Source organism: Telopea speciosissima, chromosome 5 (genome assembly GCF_018873765.1).
Source record: "Telopea speciosissima isolate NSW1024214 ecotype Mountain lineage chromosome 5, Tspe_v1, whole genome shotgun sequence".
Classification (NCBI taxonomy): domain Eukaryota; kingdom Viridiplantae; phylum Streptophyta; class Magnoliopsida; order Proteales; family Proteaceae; genus Telopea; species Telopea speciosissima.
Window position 1 is genome coordinate 52415700 of NC_057920.1, and position 21773 is coordinate 52437472.

Genomic DNA, 21773 nt, shown 5'->3' on the forward strand with positions numbered 1-21773 from the left:
GCTGATTGGGCTAGATCTCCTATTGATAGAAGGTCAACTACAGGCTATTGCACATTTGTTGGAGGGAATCTCGTTTCATGGAAAAGCAAGAAACAAACTGTTGTGGCTCGATCCAGTGCAGAGTCAGAGTATCGAGCTATGGCACATGTTACATGCAAGATGATGTGGGTGAAACAGTTGTTGACTGAGCTTGGATTTACAGACAACTCAACTATGCAACTATGGTGTGATAATCAAGCTGTTGTTCATATTACTTCGAACCCTGTGTTTCATGAGAGAACAAAACACATCGAAGTAGACTGTCGTTTTGTTCATGAGAAGCTGCAACAAAGGCTCATTTCTCTTACTTATGTTCGTGCAAGAGAGCAACTTACAGATGTGTTCACAAAGTCCTTGGGGAGTGCTAGAGTGGATTACATTTGTAACAAGCTGGGCATGATTAATATCTATGCTCCAGCTTGAGGGGGAGTGTTAGTAGAGACTGTTTTAAGTTTTGGATATGTTCAGGGGTAATTTAGGTATTTTCGGTTATGTAATTTCCTATTGTGTCTCTTGTGTATCTTAAGTCTCTATATATATGAAATGAAGTGGGAGCTCTATGACTAAGTGGAAACCTCCCAAGTGTTACATGATTTCCATTGTTCTCTTCTTCTTCTTCTTCTTTTACTTCTTCTTCTTCTTCTTCTTCTCTATTACAATTTGATTCTCTTGGTAATGTGTGTAATGTAACTAGGTACATTAGAATGTCTAGATTCATTATGCACATGTTTAATGAGTTAATTGTGTGATTGTGCAATCATCTCATATTTGTAATATTCTCAAGATTATAAATAAAGTGGTGGCCTCCGTCTCATTGACAAGCAAAATCATTCTTGCTTTCTCTCAACTTGGTATCAGAGTGCAATCCCTTTAGGGATTTTTTTTAGAGTCCGCCATCACCATTGCTGTCGAGGCTTCGGCATCTTGGTTCAGCATGGTTGACTGAACATGTGTTAATGCATGTCGCACCATGCTAACCATTGCTGACCACTAACCATCACCAAGCTACCCGCCACCGCTGCCCTACCATGTACTGTCGCCGCCACCACCGGAGCCCTTTTTGCCCTCCTTTAGGGCATCCTTTTTGGTGCCGATCACGTCGGACTGCCACTGCCTCCTGGCCCTTCTCAGGCCACCGCCGGCCCCTCTGGCCACCGCCTAACATCGTCGAAGGTTTCTATAGCCTTTTAAAGTTTTAAGGCCCTGCCTGCTTGCTGCCACGTCTTCCTGGGCCCCTCCAACCCCTGTCGATGCAACTCCAGTCCCTGCCGATGCCCTTTCCGGCCCTATATTTGGCTCGACAACTACTGTGACTTCTCTTTAATGCATTTTTGAGGTGTTTCTGCCCTCTTTCTAGTTCTCTACCTCTCCCTATCTTGTGAGTAGCACCTTCTTTCCAACTTCTAGTTCATTGTTGGGTTTTTAATGGAGGGATCTAGTACATCTGGTGCTATTGGTAGCGGTGATCTAAGTCACCCTATTGCTCCTCACCAACGTCCTATTCTCCAACCTAGCCCCACTAAGTTAAATGGACCAAATTACTTAACTTGGTCTCATGCATGCCTCCTTACCATTTGTGGTAATCATTTTTTGGGGTATATTAATGGTAACAACCCTATGCCCACTGAAAGTCCGGCCAAGGACAACTAGTTAACAAACGATGCCCTGGTCATGTCGTTCCTTTTGAACTCCATGGAGTCATCCATTAGTTCTAGTTTTTCCTCCTTAATTCAGCCAAGGAGTTATGGAATGCTGTGAAGCACACTTATGGTCAAGCCAGCAACTATGCTCAAATATATGAAATTCGTCGTCAAGCTCAAGAAACTAAACAGAAGGATCTTTCTGTGTCTGCCTATTATTCTGCCCTGACAACATTATGGCAACAATTAGACTTCTACCATCCTGTCACTATGACCAACCCAGTTGATGCTGCTACATTGCAAAGGAACATGAAATGGAATGAGTTTATGCTTTCCTCACTGACCTTAATCTAGAGTATGATCAGATACGCATTCAAGTTCTCAACAGGGGTACCTTTCCAACTTTACTTGAAGCCTATAATATGATCCAACATGAGGATCACCGTCGTTCTGTCATGATGCCTCCTACTGCACCTTCGCGATCTGCTCTTGTTACTACACCACAAACTTCTTTACCTGTGGACAGTGCTGATTCAGTCAGTAAAACTAGTTCTACTCGTCCTCTAGTACAATGTGACTATTGTGGCCGCCCTCATCATACTAGGGAGACTTGTTGGAAATTACATGGTCGTCCCAAGGGATGCGGAAAGAGATGGAGAGCTGGTTCTGCTCGTCCTCAGGCTAACTTGACCAAAACTCCTGAGGTTACTGGTACTTCATCTATGTTTGCAGAACAGCTTGTGATTCAGCTCCAACGATGATGTCTCAAATGGGTACTACATCTTCTACCATGGCACCTTCCACTTCACCTACCTCCCATCTTGCTCAGTCAGGTATATTCCTGGCCTCCTCTCAATAAAGCTCTTCATGGCTTCTTGATTCTGGAGCCTTTGACCATACGACCGGCTCCTCGGACTTGTTTTCTTCTTATCTCCCTTGTTCGGGTAAAGACAAGATCCGAGTAGCTGATGGTTCTCTCTTAGCTATTTCTGGTAAAGGCTCTATTTCTTGTACCCCAACCATTTCCTTGTCCTCCGTTTTGTATGTCCCTAATCTTTGTGCCAACTTAATTTCTATACATCGTCTTACCATTGATTTTAATTGTTCTGTTCACTTTTTTTCTATCCATTGTGTTTTTCAGGACCTAGTTACGGGGGCAACGATTAGATATGGTAGAGTGCGGGATGGCCTTTACTATTTGGATCCTGGTCTCACTACAGCTCCCTTACCTACTTCAGCTCATATTACTCGAGAAACCAGTGCTCTCTGACAATTGCATCATGAACACCGCCGTCTTGGTCATCCCTCTTTTTATATCTTGCATCATTTGTTTCCCTCTTTGGTTAAACAATGTAACCCAGATCATTTAAATTGTAATGTTTGTGAACTTGCCAAGCACACACGCTCTTCCTATTTTCCAAGTGATAATAGAAGTTTGATTACATTTTCTGTTATTCACTCTGACCTATGGGGTCCTTCTCGGACAATTGCTCGGGGTGGATATAAATGGTTTATTACTTTTATTGATAATTGTACTAGACTAACCTGGGTCTACCTTCAGTCTGAGGCTTTTTCCTGCTTCTAGTCCTTCCATAAAATGGTCCACACACAGTTCAATGCACAGGTTAAGGTTCTCCAAAGCGATAATGGGACGGAGTACCTTGATGGCCCTTTCCTCCAGTACCTTGATACCCATGGCATCCTCTCTCAAACCTCATGTGTTCGCACATCGGAACAAAATGGTATTTCAAAACGCAAGAACCACCATCTCCTGGAGGCCACGCGCTCTCTAATGTTTACCATGCATGTCCCAAAGTATTATTCGGGTGATGCTGTTCTCACTGTTGCCTTTCTTATAAATCGGGTTCCTTCTAGTGTTCTCCACTTTAAGACTCCCGTGAGTCAGCTTCCTGATCCTATTATTGCCTCTCATTTTCCTCCTCGTGTGTTTGGATGCATTTGCTTCGCTCATAACTCAACTCTCTCCAGGTCAAAGCTTGACCCCCGGGCCTTCAAATACATCTTCCTTGGGTATTCTACTTCTCAAAAGGGTTATAAGTGTTATCATCCTCCCTCACGCAAGCTTTTTATTACCATGGATGTCACTTTCCATGAGGATGAACCTTCTCTTCAGGGGGAGACCCTAAAAGAAGAGAATCCTTCATCTCCATTCATCATAAACACTGTTCAACTTCAGGGGGAGCAAAAAGATATTGTTCAGAGGGAGCAACCTAATGAGATTGATGCTGCCACTAAACACAAGGATCTTATCAATTATCATAGAAAAGAAAAGACTATCCCTAACATACCATGTCTACCTAAGCTCCCTGAGCTGGTCCCACCAACTCAAGCACCAGGTAATACATCTTCTTTCTTTGATAATCGTCCTATTGCCCTAAAGAAAAGAGTCAGAACTTGTACCAAATACCCTATTTCTAACTTTGTCTCCTATGAATCTTTATCTCCCTCTTACCGTGCCTTTGTTTCTTCGTTGTCTTCTGTGTCTATTCCACAGGGTTGGAAGGAGGCTATTGCTGACCCAAAATGGAAGAATACTATGGTAGAAGAAATGCAGGCCTTGAAGAAGAATAATACTGGGGAGCTTATACCTTCTCCTAATGGGAAGAAACCAGTTGGATGCCAATGGGTGTTCACAGTAAAACAAAATGTAGATGGGACCATAACTCGTTATAAGGCCAGATTAGTTGCCAAGGGATTCACACAGACCTATGGCAATGATTACCAGGAGACCTTCGATCCAATTGCAAAAATGAACTCTATTTGACCTTGTTATCCTGCGCTACAAATCTTGGATGGAGTCTCCAACAGCTGGATGTAAAGAATGCCTTCTTGAATGGTGATCTTGAGGAGGAGGTCTACATGGATATCCCTCCTGGTTTTGACTCACCTACTACAATTGGCAAAGTCTGTAGACTTGGAAAGAAACTCTATGGGCTGAAGCAATCTCCTCGTGCATGGTTTGGTGATGTAGGTTAATCACTAAATTGGGCTTCTTTCCCAAGAATAAGTCTAGGGTTAGGTTATGGACATGTTGGGCCTTTGATCCCATGGGTTTTCTATGCAATAGGCCACTTTAATGGGCCTAAAATATGGGTACATAGGTTGCATAAGGGATTAGCCTTATATTTAGTTTATTTTCATGTTTTAGTGTTTTATTGTCTCCTTGGATCTGCCCGTCTCTTCCCTCCAGCCTACCTCCTCCTCTGTTTGAGGATGTGTTAGCTAGTCTTTTGTTTCTCTCCCCCCCCCCCTTTTTGGGGCCTCTGTAGCTTCTTTCTCTTTGGTAATATAATTCTTTATTCACCCCCAAAAAAAAAAATTTGAACCGATTGAACCACTGGTTCAATTTAAGTAATTTTAGAATATTCTTTTAGGATAGAATCTTTTTAACTTAAGTTTTATTTTAGGGTCCACACTTCTACACGAATTTAGAGGGAGTGTTTTGTATTTAGACTCAGCCATGGATTTATTATTCCTAGGCTGCATAGGAATTTAGGCCTTTAGCCATTATAAATAAAGGCAAACCGTGGGGCTCCTCTTTACCTCACTGTTTCTAAAATTTCTCTTTTGCAAGCTGCTGCAACTTCTCTTCTCCTGAAGATATGCTAGTAGTGAGCAAAGCAAGGTGGGATTGGAGTGTGATTCAATCGACACCTTGCGGTGTGAAGCCCGGAAGGTTCGTTGGTGGGATAGGAGTCTAATCCAATCGACACTCTGCAGTGTGAAGCCCAAGTGGTTCTCTTCAAGTTTTTTGTCCAAGATTCGATTTTTATTCAAGTTCCTCCATCAACAAGCTGCTGTCGATTACATTCAGTCATTACTCATTACAAGTATGAAATATTCCCCATCCCCCAATTCTGTTTCTAATCCTCTACAGCCCCAAAGCCTAGCTTTCCCCCTTTTGTTTTTCAATTTTCCATAACCCTAAGTTACTAACAGACCTAGCCAACCACCCAAATCTCATCAAACTTTTACCATAGCATCTCCATCATATCCCCCACACTCGATCCTAGCTTCTTCCCCATCCCACCATTAAAAATCCTAATTTTTCTTAACTGTCATTAAACCCAAAACCCTAAAATCCTATCCAGCCACATCCAACCATCATTAAACCTAGAGAACTCAACTTTAACCCCCTGCCCTAAATCCATCTCTAAACCCTAGATCCCCTCAATCTCATCATTTCAAAAACCTGAAACCCTAATATGTTGTAACTTGAATTTGTTAGAGTTTATATGTTGTAGGGGTACTTTAGGAACTAGTTAGTTAACTAGTTGCCTTATATTGTATTTTTTCTGTTTTACCTTTTACCTCCCTAGGGAGGTGTATGTAATTTCTTTTAGCTCATTAGTGAAGTAATATAGATGGTGGAGACTATTCTCCAATAAACAACATTGCACCATTTTCTCTTCTTCTCCTTCTTCAACCTCCTACCTTCATCTTTCCTTTGTTCACTTGCTGTCTTTAACTTCCAACTTGGTATCAAAGCTTAATTTGTTGGTTTGAGAGTCGATTCACCTTCTTGTTCTGTTTCTATCCTCTCTTTGGAACCCTAGGTTACAAAGGGGTTCCAAGGAAGGAGTTATTATGTGAAAAGCTTGAAGATATCTTACAAGAGGAATGAATGAAGACCATGGAGCAACAAAAGGAGGAGTTTACTTGAAGAAATAAGGGTTTGGGGCTCAATCTAGCTGTGCAGCAAGTTACCGCCAGCTTCTTGGTAATTTCTCCTCATCTCCTTCATTCGGTTGTCCTTGGAACTGAATTATAGCTTATTTGAATCGCCCTAGGGTCTACTTGAACCCCCCACCCCATGGTCTTGGTTCATATCTTCAAGAGTAGTTGCTTCAAAAATCATCTTCTTCTTGGATTTTAAGGTACCGCCAGGCTCTATTTTTGTCTGTGCTGCTGGTGTCGATGGACTATGCTGCTTCTTGCTATTTGGTCTGGATGATTTATGTTGTTTGGGATCTTTATGTTGATAGATGAGATCATTGTGCCTTAAGACATATATATTTGGAGTTTTTCATTGTGGAAGTATTGCCTGATTTGCTAGCTGGACTATGGTTACCTATGTTTGATATCCTCTTTTGGGTTGAGCAATGACTCCCCATTTCCTTTGGTAAAGATTTGGACCCTTAGAGGTCAAATCGATCACAACCAGCCAAGAAAGGATTATTTTTTGCCTGTAATATTGATGAGCGATGTTGTTTGTGCTCTTGGTGTTGATGAGAAGTGTTGTTTGAGCTTCCCTAGTGGTTGTGTGATGAAGATATGCCTTGACAGTCTTGATGGAATTGCTTTTCTTTGAGACGTTTATCCTGTTTGATTGCTGGACTGAAATTACTAGTGTTTGAAAAGCTTTTTTTTTTAGCTTGTTTGGGTAGAGCGTATACTCCCCATTGGAATGGGTATCATTCCTAATTCTTATGTATTCCTACATTATGTCAGTTGTTAGAGGAAGAGGTCAACTTCCACCCCAAGGGAATGCCAGGAAAAGATTCAGCTGTGACTACTGTGGGAAATATGTACACACTCAAGAGAGATGTTTGATACTTTATGGCTATCCCCCTGGTATGCATGGCAGTAGGAGAGGGGGAGCTAGAACATCTTCTATGAGGCTTGAGGTTGAGTCTATGGTACTTCGATCTCGACTGCAGACAGACACCATTCAGGATGATAATGCAACCCTACAACGGATATTGCAGCCCCACCACTATTCTACTACTCCTGCAGAGTTCAATTCTTCGGCCTCTGCCTTACTGGCTTCTACATCTTCCCACCATTGGGTCATTAACTCTGGTGCCACAGACCATATGACTGGGATGTCTCAGTGTTTTGATTCCTACACCATTTGTTTTGGTAAGGACAAGGTTAGAATTGCTGATGGTTCTCATTCTTCTATCTCTGGTAAGGGTACTATTCGAGTTACTTCTACTATTTCTCTTGACTCTGTTCTTCATGTTCCTAACCTTGCCACTAACCTATTATCTGTAAAACATCTCACCAAATCCTTGAATTGTTGTGTTACCTTCTTTCCTTCTCATTGTGTTTTTCAAGATTTGGTGACAAAGAGGATTATTGGTAGTGGACGGGAGGAAAATGGACTCTACCTTCTTGATCCAAGATCATCACCCCTACCTACTGCTCAGTCCTACATATGTGGGCGTAGCGACCATAGTACTGTTGACTCTGTGATGTTGTGGCATCAACGGTTGGACCACCCTTCCTTTAGTGTTATGAGGCAAAAATTGCCACATTTATTTTCTTCCATTCCTTTTTCCCATGTATTTCAGTGTGAACCACGTCTATTTGCTAAACATTGTCACTCTTCTTATCCTTACAATGGCAATAGATCCACAGTTCCTTTCCATATTGTGCATACTGATGTTTGGGGACCTTTTCCCACTACATCTTTATTTAATTACCGTTATTTCGTTTCATTTGTTGATGATTATTCTCAGTCCACTTGGATCCTCTTGATGAAGCATAAAAGTGATGTCTATGCTGCCTCTACAAATTTCTATCAGATGGTTTTTACTCAATTTGACACTAAAATCAAAATCGTTCATTCTAATAAAGGAGGGGAGTACATGTATGGTGACCTCCAAAACTTTTTCGTTGATAATGCCATCATCCATCAGGTAGCTTGTGTTGACACACCCCAACAGAATGGGGTAGCTGAGCGAAAAAATCGCCATTTATTGGAGGTCACTAGGAGTCTTTTATTTGGTATGCATGTGTTAAGTAGTTCTACCCGATAGGGGCAATTTTGTCATTTTTATGTTTGCTCTCCCTTAGTCGATTCTTATTCGGGTATTCCTAATCTGAATCGGCAAAGGTAGCTTTCCTAATTCTAGTATGATTATTGTAACTCTTTGAATATAAATAAAGGAGCTTGGTGATCCATATTGATCACTCAAGCATTCAGTTCTAAGGCTGTTTTCAATGGTATCAGAGCCAACTCTGATCTAGAAGAGCAGCTTTCTCAATTTTCAGGTTTTGTTCTCCACCCTTCTCAGTTTCTGGTTTTCTTCTTCTCCACCACTCTCGATCTCTCTCTCTCATTCAGGGCAGCAACTATGAGGTGATCTAATACAGATTTAGCTGCTGCCCTCAATGTCACCTCATTGAAGATCGAAGAACAATTGGTGTGACCTAAATCTGCCGGCAGGTTTCCTCCATCCTTGGAGATTGAGCTCTCCCTTCAACTGAAGTTTGATTTCTGTTTTTTTGGAGATTGGTTCCTGCTCTTATTGGTCTACACCCTTCCCTGTTTGAAGACTGCAGCTTTGGATCAAAACCAATTCTGATTCAACCCTGCGATTTCTCTGCAATCAGGTTTTTTCCTAATTTTGACAAAATTATGGCTTTTTATTGGCACATCAAAAGGAGCTAATTTTTGGAGGACATCTTCCCTACTACTAGAGGGAAACTCGACCTAAGTTTCAGCCTATTATGACGGCTGGAAATTCTGCAATCTCAAAACCCAGTACTCTACTCGATTCTGGTAACTGCCCTGCTAGGGTTTTTTATTTACTCATCAGAAGTTGCTGATTTTTTGAGGACTTATTACATACTACCTGAAGAGAATTCGATCCAAGTTTGAGCCTATTCTGACGGTTTAATTTGTGGGAATTTCAAAACCCGTGTCTTCTATACTTTCTACATCATGTCTAATCTTACTTCAGCTGACTCAGATGGATCTGCTCAACCAGAGTAACTTACTTTTGCTTCTCCCACTAAACTAGATGGGACTAATTACTTGACGTGGTCAAGGTCCACTTACCTCACCATTGCTGGTCGTGGCTACACAGGACACCTTACAGGCAGTCTTCCCAAACCTGTTGAAGAAGGACCTGCCCTGGCTCGATGGTTATCTCATGACTCTATGGTAATGTCATATCTTATTCATTCTATGCATTCTTCCATTGCACCTGGTTATCTTCTCCTAGACACTGCTGCCCAGATATGGAAGGCTGCAAAGGATACCTATTCCCAAGTTGGGAATGATGCTCAGATATATGAATTAAGGAAAAATTCATGATACTAAACAGAATGAGTTGACAGTCTCTCAATACTATGCTGAACTCCGAAAGTGCTAACTTAACCATTACTCTGATTATCAGCCCACTACTGCTACTGATATTACTGCATACAGGAAACATGTTGATAAAATTAGGGTTTATGATTTTTTGGCTGGCCTTAATGTTGAATATGATCTTATTAGAGTTCAGATTCTCAGAAAGGATCCCTTTCCTACTTTGGAATAGTCCTATGCATTAGTTCACATTGAAGATAGACGCCGTGCAGCTATGCTCCATACTACACCTCCAGATCGGTCAGCTCCAAACACTGGGACTGCTTCGAATCGTCCTGTTGCTGAAACCTCTAAATCTGAAAAGGCAGCCATCAAATGTGAACATTGTGGTAAGTTTTGGCACACTAAGGCCACATGTTGGAAGGTCCATGGTAAACCAGCCGACTTTGAAGCTAAGCATGCTGCTCGTGGGAAATCGAAAAAAACAAAGCCAATCATACTGAGGCTGTCACTACTACTCCTACTACTGACACTGGACTATCCAAGGAGGAACTTCAGGCTTTTAGGCGTATGTTACAGGCTTCCGCTACTTCGACTACATCGACTCCTGCTAGTTCTTCCACCACTCCAGGTTCAAATTTTGCCCACTCAGGTATTTCTTTTGCTGGTCATTGTGCATCGGTAGTCTCTTCTCCCTGGATCATAGACTCCAATGCCACTGATCATATGACTGGATCTTCCAGCCTATTTCATCGTTATTCTCCTACTTGTGGTAAAGATAAAGTCCAAGTGGCTGATGGTTCTCTCTCTTCTGTCTCTGGGAAAGGATCTATCAGTTGCTCTCCTTCTCTAACTTTATTCTCTATTTTACACATACCTAAACTTACCACTAATCTTCTATCCATCAGTAGTCTTACCCGTGACTTAAATTGCAAAGTAACTTTTTTCCCTTCACACGGTGTTTTTCAACATCTGGCAATGGTGGAGACAATTGGATGTGGTAAGATGCATGGTGGATTGTACCTGCTTGATAATGGAAGTCCTACTTCACCACCACCACTTCCTTCTCCTATTCATCAAAGCTCATTAGTCTCTTATGAACTTCAACAATGGCATAAAAGACTAGGTCATCCCCCTTACGCAATTTATCTTTTTTATTTTCAGCATTAGTTAAACAGTGTAATAAGGACGAATTTTTTTATGAAGCCTGTGTTTTGGCCAAACAACATTCTTCCACTTATTCTATTTCTAATAAAAGAAGTTTATCTCCTTTTAATCTTGTTCATTCTGATGTTTCGGGATCTAGCCGCAAAGATTCCCTCAAAGGCCATCATTGGTTTGTTTCTTTTATTGATTGTTATTCTAGGAGAAAATGGTTTATTTAATGCATAACAAAAAGTGATGTCTTCTCCTATTTTCAAAATTTTCATAAAATGGTTCAGACCCAATACAATGCCACTCTCAAGATATCGAGGAGTGACAATGGCAAAGAATACATGGATGGTCGGTTCCAACACTATCTTGCTGTCCATGGGATCCTTCCATCAGGCCAGTTGTGTCGATACCCCAACCCAAATGGTGTGGCTGAAAGGAAAAACTGCCACTTCTTTGAGGTGGCTCGGGCTATTATGTTTGCCCATTCTGTTCCTTCCCAATATAGGGGCGATGCTGTCCTTACTGCAGCCTATCTCATTAATAGACTGCCTATTCGAGTCCTTGACTCACAAAGCCCTGCTACTTTATTACAGGGCTCTTCCTCCTTTGTCGTTCCACCTAAAGTTTTTGGTTGTGTCTGTTATGCTAGGGATACCCGCTCCCCAAGCAAACTTGAACCTTGTGGCGTCCGTTGTATTTTCTTGGGATATTCTCCATCCCAAAAGGGTTATAAATGTTACCACCCCCTACCCTTCGTACCTTGGTCAATATGGATGTTATCTTTCATGAAGCTCTCTCCTATTATCCATCTACACCTCTTCAGGGGGAGAATTTCAGTGAAGATGTGTTGGTTGAGCTTCCTGTACACAACCAGCCGAATATTGACCCCACCCCTCTTATCCCTTCTGCTCCTCCCCTCCCTCCTACTGAAGACAGAGAGGATTCTCCCCAGGGGGAGAACTTAGATGATGCTAAAAATCCCATTCAGGGGGACTTGACTCCAGCCCAACAAACCATTAGGGAATTTCAGAAGAAAATTAATGACTCTAATCTTAAAACCTACCACAGGGGACATTCCAAAAACATGCAGCTCCCATCCACTGCAGCACCAGTACCAATCCAATTGCCGGCCCGGGAACCAAATCATTCTCAAGGTAACATCTTTCCTCCTTCTCCTGACTTACCTATTGCACATCGTAAAGGTATTTGGGCTTGTACTCGGCATCCTATTTCTCATGTAGTCTCTTATGATTCCTTTTCTCCATCCTTTCGTACATTTGTCTCTTCTCTTTCTTCTGTCCGTATTCCCCAAAATTGGCAGGAAGCTTTTACAGATAGAAAGTGGAAGGCAGCAATGATGGAAGAAATGAAAGCCTTACAAAAGAATGATACATAGGAGCTTGTGGTTCTTCCTCCAGGAAAGAAACCAGTTGGACGTAAGTGGGTGTTTGTGGTGAAACAGAAGGTAGATGGCACTGTGGATCGATACAAAGCACGATTGGTAGCAAAGGGATTTACTCAGACTTCTGGGATCGACTATTAGGAGACCATTGCACTAGTTGGAAAGCTGAACACTGTCAGAGTACTACTATCTTGTGCAGTAAATCAGGGATGGGAATTGCAGTAGTTAGATTTGAAGAATGCCTTCCCCCATGGAAAGCTTGAAGAGGAAGTGTATTTGGATATTCCACCAGGTTTCTCATGTGATAAAACTAGCGGCAAAGTGTGTAAATTGAAGCGTGTTTTATACGGGGTGAAGCAGTCACCCCGTGCATGGTTTGGACAGTTTCACAAGGCTATGGTTTCTGTGGGCTATAAGCAGAGTAATGCTAATCATACCCTGTTTCTAAAAGGAAAGGTGAAAAAATAACCATTCTCATACTCTATGTGGATGACATTGTGGTCACCGGGAATGATAATAATGAGATCAGCAAGTTGAAGACTTTCCTTGGCCAAGAATTTGAAATAAAAGATCTGGGAAACCTAAAGTACTTTCTAGGGATAGAAGTTGCTCGATCTTCTAAGGGCACCGTTCTTTCTCAAAGGAAGTACATCCTAGATTTGTTGACTGAGAGTAGAATGCTAGGGTGTCATCCTTCTGATACACCTATGGAAGCTACTACACGGCTTAAAGAAACGGAGGGTGAACCTGTTGACAAAGGTCCTTATCAGAGATTGGTCAACAAGCTTATTTATCTATCTCATACACGACCAGATATAGTTGTCACTGTATGGTAAGTCAGTTCATGCATGATCCTCAATCTTCTCACACGAATGTTGTTCTTCGAATTCTCTGGTACTTGAAATCAGCCCCGGGAAAAGGAATCCTTCTGTCTCCGAATGGCCATCTTCGTGTTGAAACATATACTGATGCTGATTGGGCTGGATCCTCTGATAGGAAGTCCATCTCTGGCTATTGCTTGTTTGTTGGTGGAAACCTTGTTACATGGCGTAGTAAAAAGCATAACGTAGTGGCAAGGTCTAGTGTCGAAGCAGAATTTCGTGCTATGGCACAAGGTATTTATGAATTGCTATGGCTCAAAGGCTTATTGCAAGATCTTGGTGCTCCTGTCATCTTCCCATGATGTTGTATTGTGACAACAAGGCTACCATTAGCATTGCTCACAATCCTGTTCAGTATGATTGTACCAAGCATGTGGAGGTCGATAGGCACTTTATCAAAGAGACGTTGGAAGAAGGGTAGGTCTATGTTCCTTTTGTGCAGTCTGCTGACCAACTAGCTGATGTGTTCACTAAGGGATTAAGTGGAAAAGTTTTTCATTCTATTCTTGTCAAGTTGGGCATGTTTGATATTTATGCTCCAACTTGAGGGGGAGTCTTAGAATAAGTAGTTCTACCCGATAGGGATAATTTTATCCTTTTTTATGTTTGTTCTCCCTTAGCCGATTCTTATTTGGGTATTCCTAATCTGAATCGGCAACGGTAGCTTTCCTAATTCTAGTATGATTATTGTAACTCTTTGAATACAAATAAAGGAGCTTGGCGATCCATATTGATCACTCAAGCATTCAGTTCTAAGGCTCTTTTACAACATATTCCTAAAACTTTTTAGTCCGAAGCCCTTCTCACTGCTGCCCTTTTAATCAACTGCATGCCCACTAAACCTCTTGGCTCCAAATCCCCTTTGGAAACATTGTCTCCCCAAACTTCTACTTTCGCTCTTCCTCCCAAGGTCTTTGGATGCGTGTGCTATGTCCATGTCAATAAATCTGTTAGGACTAAGCTTGACCCCAAGGCTCTCAAATGCATTTTCCTAGGATATTCCTCCTCTACCAAGGGGTATAAGTGCTACCATTCCTCTTCCCGACGGTGCCTTCTATCCAAAAATGTTACCTTCTTTGAATCTATACCTTTCTTCACTTCTTCTCAACATCCTCTTCAGGGGGAGAACAGTGGAAATGAAGCGGCTGTTGATCTTCCCCTCCTCCCACCTTTGCCTACTTCTCCAAAGAAGGGAGTGTTGGTGCTATTGATAGTTCTGGTTCAGGTGGTGGTTCTGATTCTGGTAAAGAGAAGGATCACTATATTGTGTACCAGAGAGAGAAAAACAAGCAAAAGAAGACCTGCCAAGAGTCCTCCTTGGATCCACATCCTGAGATACATCCTCCTCAGTCAGGTGACATCCCTCCTTTTCCTTCTGATTTAGACCTTCCTATTGCTGTTAGAAAAGGAAAGAGAGCTTACACTAACCCTGTAGCCCAGTTTGTTTCCTATGATGCTCCTTCTCCTATAGGTGTTGCCTTCATTGCTGCCCTCTATTCTATTCCCATTCCCAAAAATGTCACTGAGGCTATGTCTGACCCAAAGTGGAAGCAAACCATGTCTGAGGAAATGATGGCTCTTAAGAAGAACTGTACTTGGAAACTAGTTGACCTTCCCAGGGGGAGAGTTCAAGTTGGATGCAGGTGGGTCTACACAGTCAAGTACCTATCAAATGGTACAATCGAGAGATACAAGCCAAGGTTGATGGCCAAAGGGTATAGTCAAGTGTATGGGATTGACTATTAGGAGACATTTGCTCCTGTGGCTAAGCATAATTTTATTCGAGTCCTCTTATCATTGGCAGCCAATAGAGATTAGCCTCTATTCCAGTTTGATGTGAAGAATGCTTTCCTCCACGGTGACTTAGAGGAGGAAGTGTACATGCAGCCCCCTCCTAGCTTCAAGTTTCCTTCAGCTAAAGGCAAGGTGTGTCTCTTGAAGAAGACTTTATATGGTCTCAAGAAATCTCCAAAAGCATGGTTTGAGAGGTTCAGGCAAGCTATTTTGAAGAATGGGTACTCCCAGAGTCAATCTGACCATACCTTATTTACCCGGAGAGGTAATGGTGCCATCACAGCCCTTATTGTCTATGTTGATGACATTGGTGTGACTGGAAATGACAGAACTGAGATAGCTAGGCTGAAGACCTACTTGGCACAACAGTTTGAGGTTAAAGATTTGGGTCCCTTGAAGTATTTCTTAGGAATTGAAGCGTCAAGGTTCAAGAAAGGAATCAACATATGTCAAACGAAGTTTGTCCTTGATTTGTTGAAAGAGACAAGGATGTTAGACTGCAAACCAGCAAGTTCTCCTATTGAGCAGAATCACAAACTAGGAGAAGATTGTGGTCACTCTCTTGTTAATGCAGGGAAGTACCAGAGATTAGTAGGGAAACTCATCTACCTATCTATGATTTGCCAGATATTTCTTATGCAATAGGAGTTGTGAGTCAGTTTATTCATGCCCCCAAGAGTGGGGGCTTAGATGTTGTATACCGTATCCTTAGATACTTGAAGTCCTCCCCAAGGAAAGGACTATTGTATGCCAGACACGATCACCTAAGGATAGAGGGATTCACAAATGCTGACTAGGCTGGATCCATCTTAGACAGAAGATCTACATCTGACTATTGTACATTTGATGGTGGTAATTTAATCACATGGAGAAGCAAGAATCAACCTGTTGTAGCTAGATCCAATGCAGAGGCAGAATTTAGGGCAATGGCTCATGGAGTTTGTGAATTTATATGGCTGAGACGATTGGTTCAAGAGATTGGGTTTGATACTAATGATCCTATACGGCTCAATTGTGATAACAAGGCAACCTTAAGCATTGCTCACAATCCAGTGCAACACGACAGAACAAAGCACATCGAAGTGGACAGGCACTTCATCAAGGAGAAGATAGACTCTGGTTGCATTTGCACCTCTTTTGTGAAGACTGGTGATTAATTGGCAGACATCTTTACTAAAGGGCTTTCTTCTCTTCAGTTTCGTACCCTATTATGCAAGCTGGGAATGCATGATATTTATTCTCCAGCTTGAGGGGGAGTATTAGAGTTTATATGTTGTAGTGGTACTTTAGGAACTAGTTAGTTAACTAGTTGCCTTATATTGTATTTTTTCTGTTTTACCTTTTACCTCCCTAGGGAGGTGTATGTAATTTATTTTAGCTCATTAGTGAAGTAATATAGGTGTGGTGGAGACTATTCTCCAATACACAACATTGCACCATTTTCTCTTCTCTTCTTCTCCTTCTTCAACCTCCTACCTTCATCTTTCCTTTGTTCACATGCTGTCTTTAACTTCCAACTGAATTATCACACTTCCACTCAACAATCCATCACTGGACTTTCACTATTAGCTTCCCCTACACTTGCCTATCAAAACCAACCATCCAAATCCTAACCTAACCCTAACCCTAATTTGGACTAAAATCCCCTTTTCTGCCCAATCGTACTACCAGTTCATATTAGATCCTGGTGTACTGACTCCTAGTTGGTCTCCTACCAGTCTAGGACTACATTATTTGGGAGATTTCATAAATCAATGATAAAATTTGGCTACAAGCAGAGTAATGCTGATCATACTATATTTGTCAAACACAAGGATGAGAAAGTCACTGCGTTGATTGCATATGTGATGACATAGTAATTAGTGGAGAAGATGAAGCGAAAATTCATCCCTGAAAACTCAGTTGGCAGCTGAATTTGAAACTAAGGATCTAGGACAGCTAAAGTACTTCTTAGGGATTGAAGTAACCCAATCCAGCAAAGGGAACTTCATATCCCAAAACAAATATGTCTGACCTTTTTGAAGAAACAGGGATGCTTGGGGGTAAACCTATTGACTCTCCTATTAAAGTCAATCACCAACTGGGCTGCCCAAGTGGTGACTCTATCGACAAAGAGAGGTACCAATGCCTCGTTGGAGGACTTATCTATCTCTCTCACACCAGACCAAACATTGCCTATGCTGTGGAGGTCGTTAGCAGATTTCTTCATGATCCGAAAATTACTCACCTTGAAGCAGTATATAGGATTCTTTGGTACTTAAAGTCAGCCGCAGAGAAAGAAATCCTGTTCTCAAACAATGGAAATCTAAAGTTGGATTCCTTTACTGATGCTAACTGGGCTGGCTTTGTTGATGACCGACGATCTACTACAGGTTACTATACATTCCTTGGAGGGAATTTGGTGACATGGAGGAGCAAGAAACAATCTGTAGTTTCCAGACCCAGTGCTAAGGCATAATACAGGGCTATGGCACAGGGGGTTTGTGAACTCATGTGGTTAAAGAAAATCCTCAAGACTTAAAAATAGCTCCTGAAGGACCTATGAGACTCTATTGTGACAACAAGGCTGCAATCACTATAGCTCATAACCCTGTTCAGCATGATAGAACAAAACATGTTAAAATTGACCATTATTTCATCAAGGAGAAGATTGAAGATGGTCTGATTTGCACTCCATTTGTTACAATTGAGAACAAATTGGCCGATGTGTTTACTAAAGGCTTAACAGTCAAAACCTTCCATCCTATTGTTTCCAAGTTGGGCATCCGTGATATCTATGCACCAACTTGAGGGGGAGTGTTGAAGTGTTGAAGATTGGTTCGGTTTGGTTCTCTTCTGGTTTGGTTCTCTTGGTAAAGTGTGTAATGTAACTAGGTACATTAGAGTGTCTATATTCAGTATGCACATGTTTAATGTGTTAATTGTGTGATCGTGTGATTGTGCAATCATACCATATTTGTAATATTCTCAATATTATAAATAAAGTGGTGGCCTTTGTCTCATTGACAAGCCAAATCATTCTCTCTTTTCTCTTTCTCTCAACTTTTATCTATAAAACTTTTCTTATGGCTCAATTTGAACAGATATTACAGTTCCCATATAAACTTTATTTGCTAGTATGCAATACTTCCTAAAAGAAAAAAGGGTAACTAACCGGAAAACGCATACTATATCAAAAGGTACAGAAAAGCTAAAGATGTCTAGCTAGTAATGATGGATCATTGTAATTTCAATAAATGAAGTCACGAGCAAATATTAATAAATCACAATAAGATGATTCTGGATTTATGATATGGCCCAAGGCCCATTATTAGATAGATGATTTGTAATAGCAAAGATGATGATGATAATGAAATGCCCCGAGATTATTATTAGATATCCCAGATAATTAGGCCTCCGGCAGGGAACCAAAGTACCTGTACTCATCACTGACCCCATATGAGAAAACAACATCTGGAAACTCTTCTAACATAGCCACTGCACATGAATTCATCAGATTCAAAGCTTGCCCATCATTTGGCTTCTCAAATTCATGGATTTCAGCAAATCTACAAACAAGCAGGAATGGAAACTCGAGTTCAGGAGCTGAATTTAATAACCAAAGCAAAAAAAAAACTCAAATGTGTCATAGAGTTTAGTGCATTACAACTTCTGAGTGGCTGGGTAGAGGTTAGAATATCTAGTTTTCCTTATTATAAAGTTCCAGGTACTTAATCCCTACACTTAAATCAGGGAACAATATTTAAACTGCCTAATTATGCAGGAACAGACTATTCTAATAGTTGAAATGGTAGTGGTTGGCACATATTACTTGTCCCTATACTTTTCTTATCCTATATCATAGTTGAAATATTACTTAATGATGCAGGAGCAACCCCCAAGAGTCTTATAAAGGTTGGGTTTCCTAAGTCATGGGTTTTATTATTGGAAAGACTGGAACACAAAGTCCACTTACTAGATAACTAATAGCCACATTTTTTAAGTTAGTGCCCCCTGCCCCTCCCCCCTTTTTTCTTTTTCTCCCTTGGGTTAGAGTCATTGAACCTTAGTAGGATAGTTTTCAAGGCATCGCCTAGGCGGTCGCGTTGGACGCCTTGTGTCTGGACCCCCTCAACACCTTGGGTCGGGTAGACACCATGACAACTATGGTAGGAGTCGTTGAAAAAGAATCTCAGTTTAGATGTCCAGGGTTTTAGGATTACTTATCTCTTTAAATTTCTCTTTTTAGGCTTCTTTATGTCTCTACAAGAAGAAAATATGGATAAAAATCATTTTCTTATTACGATTGGTTATATAACTATTTCCTTTAAGGAAAAAAGGTTCCTACATGCCCATTGTAGGAGGAACCATTCCCACAAGCCCACTAATTGTTTGCCACATGGATGAGATTATTTGACCTTTTGACCGACGGATTGATGAGGAACTCCTTGGATAAGCCACATGCCAAATTTGGTGGCCTATCTCAGCCAAATGACCCACGATTCTTGGGGCTCCCCTCTTGTCTAGTTGTCTTTTGAATGGTCCCTGCAGTTCAAATATTTCCATAAAGAATTAACTTTTTCCAACAAATTTGGAATCACTATGATGGGAGGTTGAGAAATCAAACTAGTCTGAAATTTAATACATGACTAGGTAATGATGTGGAAACCTGTTCACTAAGTTTGGGCACATCTGTCATGGTGCCAAGGCTAGCCTAGGAGCCATGTCACCATGCTTCATAGGTGACTAAGGTGTGAATATACAAAAGGTGGTGGTTTAGATATAAAATATGAGATTTCTTCCCTTTAAGATGTAACTTTGAGGGGGCTTATCTGTACAATTATTATTTTACTTACAAATATAAAGGGGGCAATGTATACAATTAAAGAACATCTTTTTAAACGTATAATATTATCAAATGGAACTCATTCGAAGGAGGTGGTCTTCTTCTTCAGGCAGAGGCGGCAGTAGAGGTTGCAACGGCAATGGCTGCTGCTGCATTTCGGCAACAGATCAGGCTGCCAAAGCTGCTTCTATGGTGGCGGTGGCTGTAGTGGCTCCTGCTACAACTTTTTCAGTGGTAGTGGCAACTGCTATTGCTTCTTCTCCTCCTTTTTCTCCTTATTCTTCAATACCTTTTTCGTTTTCTCATCCCTCTTTTGCCATTATTTTCCCCTTTTCTCCATGGGTTTGGGGACCTGGGCACCTAGACAACTTCGCAACCAGGTCACCTCGGACCTTAAAAACCACTTGGTACCTAGGCAAGCCGATGCCTTGACAGTTATGAATTTGGGAGGTTTCAAAATAACCATGGCACTATTATTGGTGGTTATAATGTGCACGTGATAAAGGATTTACACAAAGGGAATGTAGGAACCCTAGACCCACGTTTAAGGATTGTGTTTTTTAGACAAACTTAAAATTAGTTTTGGTATAAGAGGTTTACAGATAGGGCAATAAACAACTTCGCTTTCAAAGTTGACTTATGGTTATGACTTGTCTTGTTGAGGGCAGTTTTCTATGCCGTGCTCCCAGGATTGCAGCCTGGTTCAGTGGATTTCTATTTGGTGGTTTGGATTCCTAGCTATTTTGTTTGCATGTTATTTTCCATCATTACTACTTTTGTTTCTCTTCTTTTCCTTTTATTACATCTGCACAAGGTCTGTCTTGGGTTGTTATTCAATTTACAGACATGATCCCTTCTTTTCTCTTAGTTCTATGTTCAGTTGTCTGGTGGTTTTTGCCATTAATTATGTTGGGCCTACAAATCACAGACATAATTTAGGATCTTTTTCTATCCCTGCTTCAATCAACTAATCCCAGGGAAATAAGAGGAATGAGTAATCATCTTCCAGCTTAAGAAGCTCCATTGTAACGGTGGTTATGTGAAATAATTGATGTTTTTTTCATGGAATCTTTGGAAATTCAACTATGACACCAGCATATTATGTCAGCGTGAAGAGGAATTGAGTTGAACTACCTGTATGGACATACTTGTACTGTACATGGAAAAGACCCAGGTCTCACCCCATCCTGAAAGGCATACTCAATCCCAACACATGAACCAAACCTTCTCAATCAGAAAGTTTTCAAGATTGCGAACCCTATAACTTTCCTGAGTCCCCAGGAAAATTTAGTAAGATCAGATGGCCATCCTCATAGAGCCCTACGTGAAACTTATCAATTCTTGAGTCTAACATCTAATATGTACCATATGAACTCATGATGCAATCCTATTCTTCTCAGAGTTTTCTGTCTCATTAGTTACATAAGACTCATAATGTACAAAAAATTTGATCGCATTTTAAAGCAATTATAAGAACTTCAAGCAATTCTTTCTGCTCAGCAATCAAATAATTTACCTATGAAAATGGCAGCCGTCAATTCGAACAACAATCCACGTGGAGGGCATCAACTTGTATTCGACTTCAAAGGATTTCACATAATCACATTTGGTTGACCAAATTTTGCAGAAATCCTCCATTGGTATGTGTAGCTCTTCAATTAGACTCGGGTGCTTTGTCCAAAAGCTTGGCCAGTCTGGATCAAAATGGTCCACTATCAGCTTTTTCCGTAATCTTCTAACAGGATCTCCAGCATGATTGTACTTCACAATTTCTTCCACCTGTTTTTTTTTTTTTTTTTTTTTTTTGGGGGGGGGGGGGAGGAGAGAGGTTGGGTGGGTTTGACCATGGGGGAAGATTGTTATCAAAACAAGCAAGAGCAGTTAAAAGAGAAACGGACAGGATCCAGCACCATATCACTAAGCACTCAAACAATATATTAAAGGCCTCACATAAGAGAGTATATTTCGTCAGGTT

General features: G+C 41.1%; 1 protein-coding gene across 3 annotated transcripts in view; it reads right to left on the minus strand.

The window, feature by feature from the left end:
- Nucleotides 1-21773, minus strand: part of LOC122662391 (tRNA(His) guanylyltransferase 1-like) — an 83925-nt gene that overhangs the window by 15287 nt on the left and 46865 nt on the right. For all 3 annotated transcript variants that reach the window (XM_043858012.1, XM_043858011.1, XM_043858013.1), the window contains 2 exons: nucleotides 21315-21577; nucleotides 18390-18521 (listed from right to left, as the gene is read on the minus strand). In XM_043858012.1, the coding sequence (XP_043713947.1) occupies nucleotides 18390-18521; nucleotides 21315-21577 (395 nt within the window). The remainder of the gene's footprint in view (nucleotides 1-18389; nucleotides 18522-21314; nucleotides 21578-21773) is intronic.